The sequence below is a fragment of the Dendrobates tinctorius genome, unplaced genomic scaffold (assembly GCF_039654945.1).
Source record: "Dendrobates tinctorius isolate UK_male_01 unplaced genomic scaffold, ASM3965494v1 ptg000007l, whole genome shotgun sequence".
In the NCBI taxonomy this organism is placed as follows: domain Eukaryota; kingdom Metazoa; phylum Chordata; class Amphibia; order Anura; family Dendrobatidae; genus Dendrobates; species Dendrobates tinctorius.
This window is the reverse complement of record NW_027361675.1, coordinates 38,067,025-38,085,000: the sequence shown is the minus strand read 5'-3', so window position 1 is coordinate 38,085,000 and position 17,976 is coordinate 38,067,025. Positions and strand designations below refer to the sequence as shown.

At 47.0% G+C, this 17,976-nt stretch overlaps 1 protein-coding gene across 2 annotated transcripts in view; it reads right to left on the bottom strand.

The window, feature by feature from the left end:
• Positions 1-16,289, bottom strand: part of ULK2 (unc-51 like autophagy activating kinase 2) — a 185,297-nt gene extending 169,008 nt beyond the window's left edge. Inside the window, exons 1-2 of one of the 2 annotated variants that reach the window (XM_073573475.1) lie at positions 15,876-16,289; positions 8,811-8,903 (exon numbers count right to left, since the gene is read on the bottom strand). In XM_073573475.1, coding sequence (XP_073429576.1) covers positions 8,811-8,903; positions 15,876-15,965 — 183 coding nt within the window. In that variant the 5' untranslated portion in view covers positions 15,966-16,289. The remainder of the gene's footprint in view (positions 1-8,810; positions 8,904-15,875) is intronic. The other variant, XM_073573484.1, reaches the window with a different exon arrangement.
• Between the last annotated feature and the right edge of the window lie 1,687 nt (positions 16,290-17,976).

Sequence of the window (17,976 nt, the reverse complement as noted above, 5' to 3'; positions counted from 1 at the left end):
TTCATCCGGGCAATAAAATATAAATTTCGTACGCATTTCCAACTGTAAACCAGTCCTTAATCATGGATAACAAAAATGAATGTTTAAATAGGAAGTGCTGTAATCATTGCATGGGTCACATGAATCAGAAACTTTAAAAAAAAATACCTCCAACAAAATGGAGCATCGCCATCCCTAGACACCTTGATATAAAATGAACAAACAGTTTGCAAACTGGCAAAAAAAATTACACTACCGTTCCAAAGTTTAGGGTCACTTAGAAATGTCCTTATTTTTGAAAGAAAAGCACAGATTTTTTCCAATGAAGCCAACATAAAATGACTCAGAAAAACACTATACAATGTGGTAAATGACTATTCTAGCTGCAAACATCTGGTTTGTAATGCAATATTTTCATAGGTGTATAGAGGTCCATTTTCAACAACCATCACTCCAGTGTTCTTATGGTACGTTGTGTTTGCCAACTGTGTAAGGCGGCTAACTGATGGTTAGAATACCCTTGAAAACCCTCGTGCAAGTATGTTAGCACAGCTGAAAACAGTTTGGCTGATTAAGCTATAAACCTGACCTTCCTTTGAGCTAGTTGAGAATCTGGAGCATTACATTTGTTGGTTCCATTACATTCTCAAAATGGCCAGAAAAAGTAGGAATTAGTCCTACCGGTAATAGTGTTTCCAGGAGTCCATCATGACAGCACCACCAGCAGGTTGTCCTTATCCTTGATAGGGACAGTAACACACAAGAGGTTAAATAGCCCCTCCCCACCAACACAATTCAGGATGGATGCAACACAATTTTATTGAACTTCCTACCACACGTTACATCACATCAGATAGGAAATTCCAGGGAGGGTATAAAAGGGGTGCTGTCATGATGGACTCCTGACAGCACCACCAGGAGAATTACCAAATTACTCCAACTAGGGTGGGATTACAGCTTGGAGGACTTTTCTCCCAAAGGCTGTCTGAGGATTTGCCATAACATTTAATTTAAAATGTCTGCAAAAGGTATTAAATCTAGACAAGGTTGCGGCCCTGCATATCTGGTCTATAAATGCTCCCGCGCTCTCTGCCCATGAGGCAGAAACTGTTCTTAGAGAATGGGCTCTAAGGTTTTCTGGCGGAGTCTTTCCTGCCGACACATATGCTGCACTGATAGTCGACTTCAACCATCTAGCCAGGGTAGCTTTCGATGCCTTCTTACCTTTGTTTTTGCCTGCCATCTGGATGAAGAGGTTAGAGTCTACTCTCCAGTCTTTTGTAACATCTAAGTATTGGAGGACAGTTCTTTTAACGTCCAAGAGGTGGAGAGAGTGTTCTTTCTCGTTGTTGTAATTCTGGCCGAAGGCCGGTAGTACAATTTCTTGACTCCGGTGGAAGTCTGTAACCACTCTGAAAAAAGGCTGGATTTAGTTTTAAGATGATGCAGTTTTCCTGGATCTTCAAATATGGATGCTCTATAGACAGGGCCTGAATCTCCCCTATGCGCCTAGCAGTAGTTATTGCCACTAGAAATAGGGCTTTAAATGTCACTGATTTTAAGGGGCCTGTTCTAGTGGTTCGTACGGGTCTTTGTGCAGCTCATTTAAGACCAAGCTAAGATCCCAAGGTGGTATCGAGCTACGGATTGTGGGTCTCATCCGCTGAGTAGTTTTTATGAACCTCACCATCCAGAGATGATTGGCTAGGGGGAAGTCGAAGTATGAACTTAAGGCTGACACCTGTACTTTCAGCGTACTAGGCCTTAGTACTTTGTCAAAGCCCGTCTGGAGAAAGAATCTGCGGGATATCCGGACCCCGAATGACTGATACTGGTCCCTCACAGAGAACAGAATGTCTTCCAGATCTTTTGGTATATAGCCGAGGTTACCGGCTTTCTACTATTCTGCATGGTAGATATTACTAAGTTAGAGAGTCCTTTTGATTTTAGGATCTCCGCCTCAGGATCCAGGCCGACAGTTGTAGCATTTCGGGTTTCTGATGAACTAAGAGACCCTGAGTTAACAGGTCGCGTCTCACTGGTAATAGTAGCAGGTCTTCCCATGCCATCCATTTTAGTGAGAACCAGCTTCTTTTGGGCCAGTAAGGAACAATCAATATTACTGATGCTCTGTTTTCCTGGATCTTTCTTAGGAACCTTGGTTTAAGAAGGAGCGGCGGGAAGGTGTAAGCGAGCTCCATGTTCCATTCCTGGGCTAACGCGTCTACTCCTGTTGGGTTGTCTGCCGGGTTGAGCGAAAAGAATCTCTGTTTTTGAATTCTTTCTTGTGGCGAATAAGTCGACCTCTGGTGTCCCCCAGCGTTGGGATAGCTGTGTGAAGACCTCCTCACTTAGTAACCACTCTGAAGATTGAATCTTTTCTCAGCTCAGGAAGTCGGCATCCTGATTTCTGGATCCCTTCAGGTGGACCGCCGTAACTGAGGTTATTGTCTGTTCTGCCCAGCAAAAGCTCTCGTGCGCTAGGTCGTGGAGGTGACGGTATCTGGGGCCTCCCTGATGTTGAAGGAAGGCAACTGTAGTCGAGTTGTCGGAGAAGATCCTAACATTCTGACCCTTCAGTTCTTCTTGACATGCTTTTAGCGACTCCCAGACTGCCCTGAGCTCTCTGTAATTCGAGGACCGGTTGCGTACTGATGGGCCCCATGTACTCTGGAGGTATCGACCTTCCATGTGAGCCCCCCAGCCTCTGAAACTGGCGTCTGTAGTGACGTTTGTACATGGCAACAGTCTCCAGGGTCTTGTGTGTTTGTCCACCAGGAAAAGGACTGCCTTCCTTCCTCGGAGAGTCTCATGTTCTTGTCTAGCGATATTTCTCTGCCGTCCCAGGTCGCCAAGACTTCTCTTTGTAGGATTCTTGAGTGGAACTGGCTCCATTGTACACTGGAGATGCATGAAGTCATGAGACCTAGGACTCTCATGGCTTTCCTTATGGAGATGTACTTGCGTCTCTGGACCCACTGGACCTCTTGTGTGATTGCCTGCTGTTTGTGGAGGGGAAGGAAGGAACGTTCTTTCCCCGAGTTCAGTATGACTCCGAGAAACATCTTTTCTCTTTCTGGTCTTAAATTGGAATAAGTCCAGCCTATTACCCACCCTAGGCTCTGTAGGACTGATATGGTGGATGTAAGGTCTTGCTCCATTTGTTGTGGAGAGTCCGCCACTAGCAGCAGGTCGTCCGAGTACGGTATGATAAGGGTATTTCTTTCCCTTAGATAGTCCATGATCTCCGCTATGAGTTTTGTAAAGATCCAGGGCGCCGAGGCGAGTCCGAATGGCAATCAACAGAACTGGTAATGTTGTATTTTCCCGTGATATTTTATCGCGAACCTGAGGAATTTTTGGTGAGATATGTGGATGGGCACATGATAATCAGGGCTGTGGAGTCGGTAAGCCAAACCTGTGACTCCGACTCCTCAATTTCCCTTACACCGACTCCGACTCCAACTCCGACTCCCACACATATTGCTTATATTTAAGTGAAAAATTTATTGTAGTACAATGTGACCCTCAGACATTTAATCATTTTTATGATCCAATAATCAAGATATTTAGATAGAACAGAATATATATTGGTGTACTACTCGGTTTTCATTCTTTTTGGTACAGATACGATATGGATAGACAGATAGATATGGATAAATGGATAGATAGAGCAGATTTCTAATCTGCTTTTGCTATTGAAAACATTATCTATGAGCTCAAAAACCTTTCAGGTGATGCAGTTTTTTAAAAAGATGATCAGCTTTTGCAGCTGAAAAACGTATCCTCAAAAAACACAGGAAAAACGCTGTGTGTGAATGTAGCCTTAGATCAGGAATAGAACAGCCATTTATAGGACATTTCATAACTTTCCCAAACTCCTATGAAAAAATATTCAGCACATCCTGCATTGAATTACTGTACCCAATTTATTATATATTTTAGGAGTCGGAGTCGGTCCATTTTATACCGACTCCACCAAAATGAGCACCGACTCCGACTCCACAGCCCTGATGATAATAGGCACTTTTTAGGTCTAGGGTGCACATGACAGAGTCCTTCTTTATTAATGGTATGACTGCTTTCAGAGATTCCATCTTGAATCTTTTGTAGGTCACCCACCGATTTAACGGCTTTAGATTTATTATGGTCCTGTATTCTCCTCCTGGTTTTTTTATGGAGAATAGTGCTGAGTAGTGACCCTGAAATCTGAGCATGGGGAACTCGGGTTATGGCCCCCTATCAGGTCCTGTACGTCTTTTAACAGTTTTGGTGGGTCACCTGAGACTGGGTCTGAGTTACACAGTATCTTCTGGGCAGTCGCTCGTGAACTCTATTTTGTAACCATCTGCGACCGTATTCCGAACCCACTGGTTTTGGGTAATATCCTTCCAGATGTTTTGGAAGTAACGGAGTCTTCCTCACGTCATTCTCTGGTAGGTCTTGCCTTCTGCTCCTGAGGAGAACTTCTTCCTCTTCCTCCTTTCGGGTAGCTCCACCTGCCAGACTTTCCTTTTCCCCTATAGTCCTGTCTGGGATGGGAGCGGGTCCTCCGATAAAAAGGCATTCATTTAGGCTTTTCTTCCGGAAAGCCTTTCTTTTTGTCGGAAGCTTTCTCGAGTAGCTCATCTAATACGGGGCCGAAGACGTGGAGCCCAGAGAAGGGTATAGAACACAGCTTGTTCTTCGACTAAGTGTCTCCTGTCCAGAATCTCAGCCACACCGCCCGCCTTGCTGCATTAGATAAGGCATTATTTCTTGCGGCAAAACGGACCGATTCCGCCGAGGCGTCCGCCATGAAGTCGGTAGCCATTCTTAGGAGAGGTAGTGACTTTAGGATCTCCTCTCTGGGGGTTGTGTCTCTAATCTGATTCTAGTTCTAGTTCCCCCACCCATAAGCTCATTGATCTGGCTACCGAGGTGGCTGCTATGTTAGCCTTCATAACGGCTGCTGATGCTTCCCAGGCTCTCTCGAGGAGGTCCTCTGATCTTTTGTCCATTGGATCTTTTAGGCCGGATGAATTCTCAAAGGGGATAGCCGTTTTCTTTGAGACTCTGGCTACGGGTATGTCGATCTTCGGAACCATCTCCCACACTTTTGTTTCTTCTTGATCAAAAGGAAGACGGTACCTGAAGTCTTTTGGGACTATTAGTTTCTTTCCCGATTATTCCCATTCTTCTAATATCATCGCTGTTATATGTTTATTAACTGGGAATACTGTATTTCTACGGGCTCTCAGCCCTCCGAACATCTCTTCTTGGGTTGTTCGTGGTTCAGTAGAATCTTCTACCTTCATTGTATCTCGGACAGCCTGTAGGAGTGTGTCCCCTGATATACAGTCCTCACATAACTTTTTCGTATGTCCTGACGGGAGCTTGGCCGAGCATAAGGGGTATTTGCTAGGTTTTTTCCTGGTGGTCGAGGTGGACTGCTTAGGTGCCTCTTTGGCTTGCAAAAAAATATAGGAAAGCGGGTCCTGTATGTCTGTGTCGAGACCTGTAAAGGACCCTACTACCCCCTCTACTCACATGGTCCGGATCTGGCTCAAGGGACTGGACGTCTGAATGGCTACCACCTTCCATCTCTACTGAGTCAGTGTGCTGTCCGTCGGTGTGTCTTAAGAAGTCGCCTTACCCGGATTCTAGACATCTGATTCGTCCTCCTTCCGAGCCCAGCTGCTGCTGATGATGCCTGCTGCGCCACCTTCTATGCGAGGATCTGTGCGGGTATTTTCTCCGCCTCCTACTGACGCCGTTCCCTGTACAGGGCGCCAGGATCTCCGTGACCCCGGCCCTATGGTGTACCTTGCTGCCCAGGCCGCGTCGCGCTGGGCGCCGCCATGTTTTCCTGGCCCCGCCCCGGAAGTCATCACTGGCGCGCTCCCGATGACGCGGCGCGCCGGAAATCCGGGACCTGAGGTGCCAGCGTCCTGCAGCCAGGACCAGCAGCTGCTGTGGCGCTGAACCCTCCGAGGGGATGCGCCCTGATGGGGAGCAGCCAGCTCGACCCCAGCGCTGAGGGACCTCCTGCGGTTTCAGTGCTGCTGTGGCGGGATCGCCACCAGGGAACCCCTAGAGAGGGCACCGCTCCCGGTAGCTCCTGCCACCAGGATTCACAGGTACACTCACCGCTGGGCTCTTCTGCATCTGTCCCTGATAGGGACAGGAAAAACACTGAAGGGTGTTAGTGGGGAGGAGCTATTTAACCTCTTCTGTGTTCCTGTCCCTATCAAGGATAAGAAGGACAACCTCCTGGTGGTGATATCAGGAGGGACGTCCTGGAAAAAGAACTTTCATGTGAAACGCGACAGTCTATTCTTGTTCTTAGAAATGAAGACTATTCCATGCAAGAAATTGCGAAGAAACTGAAGATTTCTTACAACGGTGTGTACTACTCCCTTCAGAGGAGAGCACAAACAGGCGCTAACCAGAGTAGAAAGAGAAGTGGGAGGTCCCGCTGCACTACTGAGCAACAAGACAAGTACATCTGTCAAGCATGGTGGAGGTAATGTGATGGTCTGGGGTTGCTTTGTTGCTGGTAAAGTGGGAGATTTGTACAAGGTAAAAGGGACTTTGAATAAGGAAGGCTATCACTCCATTTTGCAACGCCATGCCCTGTGGACAGCGCTTGATTGGAGCCAATTTCATCCTATAACAGGACAATGACCCAAAGAACACCTCCAAATTATGCAAGAACTATTAAGGGAAGAAGCAGGCAGCTGGTATTCTATCTGTAAAGGAGTGGCCAGCGCAGTCACCAGATCTCAACCCCATTGAGCTGTTGTAGGAGCAGCTTGACCGTATTGCATGCAAAAAGTGGCCGTCAAGCCAACCCAACTTGTGGGATGGGCTTTTGGAAGCATGGGGTGAAATTTCTCCAGATTACCTCAGCAAATCAACTGTTAGAATGCCAAAGATCTGCAATGCTGGAATTGCTGCAAAGGGAGCATTATTTGACAAAAGCAAAAGTTTGAAGGAGAAAATTATTTCTTCAAATAAAAATCTTTTTTCGAACCTTGTCAATGTCGGGACTAGATTTTCCAATTCATTTGGCAACTCATTTGATTAATAAAAGCATGAGTTTTCATGGAAAAACACAAAATTGTCTGGGTGACCCTAAAATTTGGAACGGTAGTGTACATAGAAAGCGGAGAAAAAAAAAAAAATAGAAGTGTATAAATAAAAAGACAGAATGACTGAAGCAAGATGGAAAAAAATTACATGTGGCTATATATGGGTTTTCTCTGACATCTGGTGAGAATGTCATGTCAATAGCACCTTTATAAATATAGTTACTTAGATAATTGGGGACGTGAGCAATACTTATTTCACCTGCTGTACATGTGATAAATGCATGATCGTAACATTTCCCTAGCCAGCGAGGATGAAACTTCACCTTATCATGTCAGGTCTGGTTGTACATGGGTCATTAATCACCCAGTGTGATCGAACATGAATGGTCGCTATAAACTACAACTGCCAATATTAGCTATAATGCGTTTGTCGGTGTCAAAATAATGATTGTTAATCACATAGACATTAAACCATCACCAAGCTTATTATTGCTATTTATTTTACAATTTAGTCCTTGGGACAATAATCTGTCCTGGTCACACGGTGTATGGCTTGTTACAAGTACTAACGGTAATCCGTCCATCACATGGCCTGGGAGATTTGTAGCCACCGGCCACATAGAAATAAAATGCCCAGCGAAACTAATTAAAAACAGACACCGTGGCATTTCCAGATGGAGACAATGTTTGCGTCTGACATTTTGAGATTTCTCATCACACGCCAACGCTGTCCAACATGGAGAATGCCATTGCTATGAACCTAACCCTTCATTTTACACCCTGGGGAATATTCATTGTGCATGCACCTTATCAATTAATTCTTGCCTGCGCTGCATAGGAGGACCGAAGGCACGCAGGTGTTTTACTGCCCACGGACATTGACATCTGCAGCACTTGCTCAGCATTACAGATCAATGGGAACTTTTTCCTCACTCGCCCTTATTAACAACGTGAAATGTACAAGGGAAGAAGAACTAGACCTGGCAGGAGGAGAAGAAATAAATGAGGTCAAGTGCGCTAAAGCAATACACCTGCCACATTCCGACTAGACTGTATCCGGCCTTGCTCACTTCATTTTCAGTGAGTGAGGCCGCATCCATCTAGATGGCACATGACCGCATGTACTGTATACAAATCACATACTTGCAGTCATGCATTCGCCATTGCCAGCACCGGAGAATCCTCAAAATGCACTGTGAGCGCAATGTGGGGGTCCACAAGTCTGCAGTCACAGAAAAACTGCATACTTTAACTTAAGGGTACCGTCACACTTGGCGACGCACCAGCGATCCCGACAACTATGTGACCTGGTAGGGATTGCTGGTGCGTCGCTACGAGGTCACTGGTGAGATGTCAAACAGTCAGATCTCAACAGCGATGCAGCAATGATACTGAACGATACGACGGTCGTTGGGACCCTGTCTCTCAGACCTGTAGTATTGAGGTCGTCCGTCGTTGTCCCTGTCAAACACAGCGATGCATGCTGGCCAGCGGGACACCAGCGATCAAAAAATGGCCCAGGACATTCGAGCACGATCAGCGACATCGCAGCAGGGGCCCGATCGCCGCTAGGTGTCACACGCAGCGAGATCACTGTTGCGTCACAAAATTGGTGACGCAACAGCGATCGCGCTATGTGAGACGGGGGCTTTAGACTGGACAACCCCTTTATCAAATAACTTATCATTATACTGCAACTATTGCTTTTTCAGATGGAACAAGATTGTATATTTCGACTAAAATGAATATTACACCTACCTTTAGGATTTTAATTTCTTTGCCAAGCAAGATTTGCGACTTTGATAAGTTCTTTTTATTGATGCTTTTAACGGCCACCTCCCAGTCTGTTTTCTAAATGGGGGGGGGAAGAAAAAAAAAAAAAAAAAAAAAAAAAGGGATTAAAGCAAACTTTTCCACAGAAGCATTAGAAACAAAAGTAATAATTACATTTCATGTGCTCTTGCTCTGAAATCTTGGCAGAGCCCACCGATCCGTTTGCCAAATCCCTTGCAGACAGCTGCGCTCAGTCATTGGCATGGATTTAAAAACAAATATGATTAGCACAACCACGTCTCAAAACACAGCGATGATGTGACAAAGTAATGAGGACAGAGCAAAATAAAGGAGGATCTTTACAGAGGTATTCAACGTATGGCACATCCATAGGACACTGGGTATGAGCGATATGTAGCCAAGATGATTATATTTACTGACACTTTGCATAAAGGGAACGGTCATCAGTTTTTAGCTACCTCATCTTAGAGGAGCATGATGTGGGGGCAGAAATAGTAATTCCATTGATGTGTCGCTTACTGCATTCATGATGAAATCTTTGTTTTATCTGCTGCAGATCTACCAGTTCTCTGAATACCGAACGCTGTATAACCCGTCCACACCACTGACTGACATCTTTCTGTGCACACTGTACATACCCCTGGAATTATATGGTAGATTTACAATAAAAAAAAAAAAAAAAAGCAGCAATACAACAACAACATACTCAGAGGGGCATCAGACATAAAACATAAGAGCAATAACTGGGCAGTATTGACCAGGCGAAAGGTCCTTTTAAATACGATTGACTTATATAAAGCAACAGTATAGGTTACAAAACATAGCAGGATTGGACTCCCACTCACCAAACATTCTCCTCCACAATCAATTCTGAATGCGACAGCCAGGATTGCATTTCTGTCCAGCTTCTACACCAATGCATCCACCTTGTGCCAGTCATTGCACTGGTTACCCACCTGCTACGGAGTATGGTACAAAATCATTGCCCTCACCCACAAAGCACACCACAGTTCTGCACTGCCATACATCTCTTCCATCATCAATGTCTATCATCCTACCTGTGCTCTCCATTCAGCAACTGATCTAAGAACTAAACCTCCATAATCCAAACCTCACACTTCCAGATTCAAGACTTCTCTAGTGCTGCGCCAGGTTTTTTTTTTGTTTTTTTTTAAAGCACTACCCCAGACGATCCAACTAACACCTAGCCCACACATTTTTAGGAGCGCTTTAAAAGCACATCTCTTTAGACAAGCCTATTACCTCACTACAGCAATCCAACTGTTCTCTGTTCCATCTTCTAGATTTGCCCAGAATCTGGTCCCTCTTATTCATCTGTCTCCACATCCTCCATGCATCCAATAGCACTTGGTAACTGTACTTAGATACTGGCTGATGACCGCTCATTCAGCTTTATATCATAAACCCTATTTATTATAGTGATGGCTGGACCATATATGACAAACACATTCTACCTACTGTGCCCCCCATTTCCTTATAGATTGTAAGCCTACGAGCAGGACCCTCACTGTTCTTGTAACTGAACTGTGTGCTACTTTGTAATGTCTTTATTGTCTGTACTTGTCCACACTTATATTGTAAAGCGCTGCGGAAAATATTGGTGCTATATAAATAAGTGTATTATTCAGTATATCCGTGAATGAGCCCATAAACAGGAAATCTATACAACTATCATAAACCTATTCATGGATCCGGCGTTTTAGGGTACAGAAGATCTCTGCAAGCATTTGTCAGCAGACAGTAGAGAAGGAGGAGGTCTGACTAAATCATCCCAGCCACCTCCTGGCTTTCAGCACATAAGCTCGTACAAGAGCCTCAAGAACCAAAATACTAAAAGCACAGATTATGGAGCATTTAATCCTTAGATGCAGAGGGGCTTGGAGACAGTTCTAGCTGCATCGAGCAGGTGAGCAATGACAAGAGGTGCAAAATCCAGTACTATGGCAGTAACCCTGAAATTTGGATGGCGATGATGTGAGAAGGCGAAGCATGTGCTGCGGCCACATTAGCAGTCAGACTGGCTGTATGAGCTCTACATCACAAATCCCCAAGCTGCAGCACTGTCAACCCATCCAGATCATAAGGAGCAAGTGACGATAAGGCCGATACCTTCATCACTGCTGATGGAAGACACTGGGGACATGGGCACGTGGATTATGCCCCGGACCCTCTGGAATAGTATTATCTTTACAGGCTGTTATAAATAATTACAGGTGATAGCCAACAATGATTTATTGACTATACATTTTATGTCTTACTAGGACAACCCTGTTATTACCAAAGACTCAAGGAGCTTTCACGCTACTGTATTTACAGTCTTTACTTTTATGATCAGAATACATCTGAGGACAGGAGGAAAAGGTTTTATTGCAAAAAATTGCTGTCTGAGTAGTTACGGACTGCTCCTGCAAGCGGTTCTGCAGCTTCTGGTGAGGTCATGTCAACAGAGCAGCTCCATCTCTTCCGTTCTGTCAGTGGGGCGTCCCTGCCAATGTCATGCTGATTGACAGGCGGCTTAAGGGTGCCTGACTGCGGGAAGGTGGCTGTCAATCAGCATGATGAGGACAGTGATGCCACGTCGACAGAACAGCCTGAAAGACGAAGAGATGAAGCCGCAATATTATTGGCAGGAACGGTGCGTAACCACTTTGAGGTGGCAGATGACGGTGCAGGGCAGACCAGGAAGGTAGTTAGCAACTACTAGTAAGTTCTTAACCCCATAAGAAAACATTAGCAAAGTCCCAGAGAACTTATTTAACCAAGGACTTTCTGATATACCAAACCTAACTTGTTTGCTTCGGTATTGTTTGTTGTCACCATGTAATAATCCTGGAGCACCTCGGCGTTGTACTGTTCCTCTGTTATGGCTCCTAGAAATGTAGGACTAAATTGACAACTGGGTGTTAACATTGCTTTTGTCATTGAGGGTGGTCTGACATGGAGCCCTTAGTGTGCAGTCAATAGTGGCAACCACATATTGAATAGGACTTGCCCATAAACTGTGGGTCTTTTCAGATGTCTATTTTTGGGAGCCAAGTGGTACGCACCAAAGCACAGAGATTTGATTTTGATATGAGTCGCGGATCAAACTTGCCAATGTAAGACAATGAGCACGTGGAATTAATAAAAAATGGACAAAGCTGAGATACTACCACGATGCTGTCCCAATTTTCATGCTTGTTTGGCAGGAGAAACTTCAGAAGTTCTTGTGAGCAAAAAAATAAATGATGAGACTGTAAAACCCAACACAATGACCAAACTCTGATCCAGAACACTGGGGTATATATTTTTTTTTACATACAAGAACAATCACCGCTGTCTGAATGAGCCCTTAGGTTTCTTTTACACTTGCCGTGATTTTTGCGGTCTCCCACAAATTCGGTGTACCGCAAAAACAAGCTACGGGTTTTGTAAAAGAACACAGTTTTTTGAAATTTTATACAACCGCTTTGAAAGGAACACTATACTCACAGATTTGGGATCAGATCGAAGAACAAATGTGAACACTATTCACATATGTCTAAGTGGTCGGAGTTCCTCTCCTGATGAGACACCCTGGCCGGTCCCCCTCTAGGAATGACAGATGTACCACAGGATGGGTACATTATTAAGAGAAACCTCCTGCAGCTTTCCACACATGGTGCAGATAAATCTGAGACCAATATCTCCCTTCACTGTGCCCGCCAGATGCCATGGGGGATGTACTGTAATAATGTACACAGCCTGTGAGACATCAGTCAGGTCAGGAGGGGACCAGCTAGCTATACAAAGTTATATGGAATCCTTCCTACTAGCCTGAATTTCACTCTGCACACCTCGCCCTATTCTTTGGTCACAGTCAGTATTTTATCTCAGTATCTGTAGGCCAAAACCAGGAGTGGAGCAATCAGAGGAAAAGTATAATAGAAACATAATAGTTTTCAGTCACTGCTCTGAGTATACAGAGCGGCGGCTGTAATCGCACCCCTGTCTTACCCTGCCTCAGCACTGGGGCCGACTGTCAGACAAGGTCGGGAGTGCGGTATACTCAGAGCAGTGATTGAACCCGCCCTGAGAACCCAGAACACTGCCGGGGGAATGAAGGTCATTTTCTCCCCGCAGCATTTGGCTAAGTGCTGGCGCCGGGCAGGTTAATAACGCTATTAACCCCATATCTACAGGTTAATAGCATGTTTTCTAGTGACAGGTTCCCTTTAACACGCAACTCCATTTAGGTTGCACAGAATTTCCAAGATCGCCGGTCAGTTCTAATAGAAAAATGTTCATTTACTATTTGTACAGTTTACATATTCACCCTTTAATCCTGACCGGGGGGCTAGCAATGGAGCACTGTAGTGCCTAGATTAACCAGAATGGTGAGCAAGGCATGTCTTACCGGGGACTGAGGTTTAGCCATCCTGATGGTCTGAACAGTACTCACTTCAATTACAGTCACCATAGTGGACCACAGATTAGCAATTTGATACGCACAGCACTGGTCCAGCAAGCGATCCTCCACGGCAGCCGGTCATCACTTACGTGCCCCAGATCCTCGGGCGCTTACTAGGTCTCATGACGTTGAGTAAGGTTTAGAATCTAGGCTTTGTGCGACACCGTGACGTTTCTGGGCCCTGAGACACCCAGAACCAGACTGGATGCCGGACCAAGGCTGTGCATCTCTACAGCGTACCCCTCTCCTACAAAACTAAAATATTGTGTTTCCTGTTTCCCCTTCAGTCACTTAGTAACAAAAACAATACACCACTTCCCTTTTAATGATAGCAAGTACCCTCAATTCCTCACTCGCTACAGCTAGGCCTACTACCCCCAAATGTCTGCACCTCCCACAATGCATGCTGAATAGGAGGAGGCTAAATATGAGCAATGGGCTAAGAGTCGTGGATATGGTCAGTCCTGTGTGCCAGCAGGACAGGTTTTTGCCTGCTTCTGTTGCAAGCTGCATGCGCATGGGGTGATGGGAACTTGTTCACCAGAGCAAATATTTGAGTTGCTAAAGTGATTAAGTTTTGTTCAATTTAGCTTAGAAAAGCTTATATATAATACTATACAATTCCCTATTGTGAATCTCCAAGGGGAACAAAAATAAAACAAAAAACACAAAACACATTTGGAAACTAATTGCCCCAACACGAGACATTCCTCACTCCTTCACCAGAGAGCAGACTAGTGATGTGAGGGATCCCGGAATGTAGTCGTATATAACATCGCTCAGTGTGAAAGACATTAGATGGTTCTAGATACTAAAGGCTTGGAGAGGAGCCATGGGTAGGCAAAAACTATTTATTAATTTTGTTTTCATGTTACGTCATGATACACCTGTGTACTGAAAGATGGCAGCGGGGTCATGTACCTGGAATAACACACAATATGAGCAGATCAACACAGGTGGAAGGGAAAAGTGGAGGCGCTGCCCACAAATACCAATGAGATGAGAGTGTGTGTGTACACACACACACACACACACAATCCATCCTGCCAAGTAGTAACAATCACGCTATGACGGCAGTCCGTGTAATGACCGCCGGCAGGTGCCAATCACACTATGACGGCAGCCCGTGTAATGACCGCCGGCAGGTGACAATCACACTGACGGCAGCCCGTGTAATGACCGCCGGCAGGTGCCAATCACACTATGACGGCAGCCCGTGTAATGACCGCCGGCAGGTGCCAATCACACTGACGGCAGCCCGTGTAATGACCGCCGGCAGGTGCCAATCACACTATGACGGCAGCCCGTGTAATGACCGCCGGCAGGTGCCAATCACACTATGACGGCAGCCCGTGTAATGACCGCCGGCAGGTGCCAATCACACTATGACGGCAGCCCGTGTAATGACCGCCGGCAGGTGCCAATCACACTATGACGGCAGCCCGTGTAATGACCGCCGGCAGGTGCCAATCACACTATGACGGCAGCCCGTGTAATGACCGCCGGCAGGTGCCAATCACACTATGACGGCAGCCCGTGTAATGACCGCCGGCAGGTGCCAATCACACTATGACGGCAGCCCGTGTAATGACCGCCGGCAGGTGCCAATCACACTATGACGGCAGCCCGTGTAATGACCGCCGGCAGGTGCCAATCACACTATGACGGCAGCCCGTGTAATGACCGCCGGCAGGTGCCAATCACACTATGACGGCAGCCCGTGTAATGACCGCCGGCAGGTGCCAATCACACTATGACGGCAGCCCGTGTAATGACCGCCGGCAGGTGCCAATCACACTGACGGCAGCCCGTGTAATAACCGCCGGCAGGTGCCAATCACACTATGACGGCAGCCCGTGTAATGACCGCCGGCAGGTGCCAATCACACTATGACGGCAGCCCGTGTAATGACCGCCGGCAGGTGACACTCACACTATGACGGCAGCCCGTGTAATGACCGCCGGCAGGTGACAATCACACTATGACGGCAGCCCGTGTAATGACCGCCGGCAGATGCCAATCACACTATGACGGCAGCCTGTGTAATTACCGACAGGTAACAATCACACTATGACGGCAGCCCGTGTAATAAGCGCCAGCAGGTGACAATCACACTATGACGGCAGCCCGTGTAATGACCGCCGGCAGGTGACAAACACACTATGACGGCAGCCCGTGTAATGACCGCCGGCAGGTGCCAATCACACTATGACGGCAGCCCGTGTAATGACCGCCGGCAGGTGCCAATCACACTATGACGGCAGCCCGTGTAATGACCGCCGGCAGGTGACAAACACACTATGACGGCAGCCCGTGTAATGACCGCCGGCAGGTGACAATCACACTATGACGGCAGCCCGTGTAATGACCGCCGGCAGGTGACACTCACACTATGACGGCAGCCCGTGTAATGACCGCCGGCAGGTGACAATCACACTATGATGGCATGACTGTATGACTGGCAGGCAGGTGACGTGTGCCCAGAATCCTGTAGCCATGAGCCCTGGCTGTGATCTTCCCTATGATTAGGCACAGAGGGGCGCTGGGCGAGACAGTCCCCTAGGAGGGAGGCCGCTTACCTTCCTGTGCCGCCCTTTAAACACCACGGCGAAGGCTCCATGCCCGATTAGGTCCTTCCTGCAGTACTCGAAGTCTCCCACCACCTCCATGTTGGGGCTGCGGGGCTGGCATTCAGTAGCCCCTGTACATCTTCTTGCCCCACAGGCGCCCCTGTCTCAAGAGCAAGTGACCGTCAGCAGCTGCCCAGCATCCTGCGTGTCCCCAGCGGCCCATGACATCCCGGGGGCAGCTCACATGATGTGGTGCTGACACACAACACTAGCCGGGGCACCGCCGTGACCGTTAAGCCTCGTACACGGGCGCCGCGTCCATCCCTCCACACCGTTCCTTACTGCCTTTGTGTCTCCGCGTAACGGGAGAGACTACAGCTAATGCCGGAAGAGGGGGGAGGTTTTACCCTGGGTAATGCTACTGCTCCTAACTCCGCCCAGCTATGCCTGCACGCCCAATCAGAAGGCAGGAACAGCGGACCAATCAGAGCGCAGTAAATGCAGCATGCTGAGTCTGGGGAGCGCAGTGATTGGCGGCTGCCGGGCTGCTGAGCTGATGCTGCTCGCTGGGAGGAAACTCGTGCTGTTCACACTCACAGGGCTGGCGTCCTCAGTGAGGTGAGGCTGAAGACAATGCTCAGTGGTGGCAGAGCAGAGCGCAGCATCTCACAGGAGTAGACACTGTCCATGTAGGCCGTGTACTGACATGACTGTGACCTGAATGGGGGGAGATCACTCGGATTGGCCAGTACTACCCCTTGTAAAATAAAACTAACATTGTCAGGACCACCACTCCCTGCACACGTGTCTCATACAGGGGGCTCCGCTTTCCACACTCACTCGTTCATCCACCTATTGCAATAGGCTGAAAATGAGCCAGGGGCCTAACTACCGCAGTCACCACTGTACCCAGGGCTGGGGGCAAGGGGCCGTCAACACCAGGGCATACTTCACCTGGCTGTGTGGTGAGGGGGATGTGGCCATATTACTACATGGGAGGGCTATGGGCTGTGCATTATACTATATGGAGGGCTATGGGCTGTGCATTATACTATACGGAGGGCTATGGGCTGTGCATTATACTATACGGAGGGCTATGGGCTGTGCATTATACTATACGGAGGACTATGGGCTGTGCATTATACTATACGGAGGGCTATGGGCTGTGCATTATACTATACGGAGGGCTATGGGCTGTGCATTATACTATACGGAGGGCTATGGGCTGTGCATTATACTATACGGAGGACTATGGGCTGTGCATTATACTATATGGAGGGCTATGGGCTGTGCATTATACTATATGGAGGGCTATGGGCTGTGCATTATACTATATGGAGGGCTATGGGCTGTGCATTATACTATATGGAGGGCTATGGGCTGTGCATTATACTATATGGAGGGCTATGGGCTGTGCATTATACTATATGGAGGGCTATGGGCTGTGCATTATACTATATGGAGGGCTATGGGCGGTGCATTACATTATATGGAGGGCTATGGGCTGTGCATTATACTATATGGAGGGCTATGGGCGGTGCATTATACTATATGGAGGGCTATGGTCTGTGCATTATATTATATGGAGGGCTATGTGCTGTGCATTATTCTATATGAAGAACTATGGGCTGTGCATTATACTATAATGAGGACTATGGGCTGTGCATTATACTATATGGAGGGCTATGGGCTGTGCATTATACTATATGGAGGGCTTAGGGCTGTGCATTATACTATACAGAGGACTATGGGCTGTGCATTATACTATATGGAGGGCTATGGGCTGTGCATTATACTATATGGAGTGCTATGGGCTGTGCATTATACTATATAGAGGACTATGGGCTGTGCATTATACTATATGGAGGACTATGGGCTGTGCATTATACTATATGGAGGACTATGGGAGTGCCTTATACTATATGGAGGGCTATGGGCTGTGCATTATACTATATGGAGGGCTATGGGCTGTGCATTATACTATATGGAGGGCTATGGGCTGTGCATTATACTATATGGAGGACTATGGGCTGTGCATTATACTATATGGAGGGCTATGGGCTGTGCATTATACTATATGGAGGGCTATGGGCGGTTCATTATACTATAT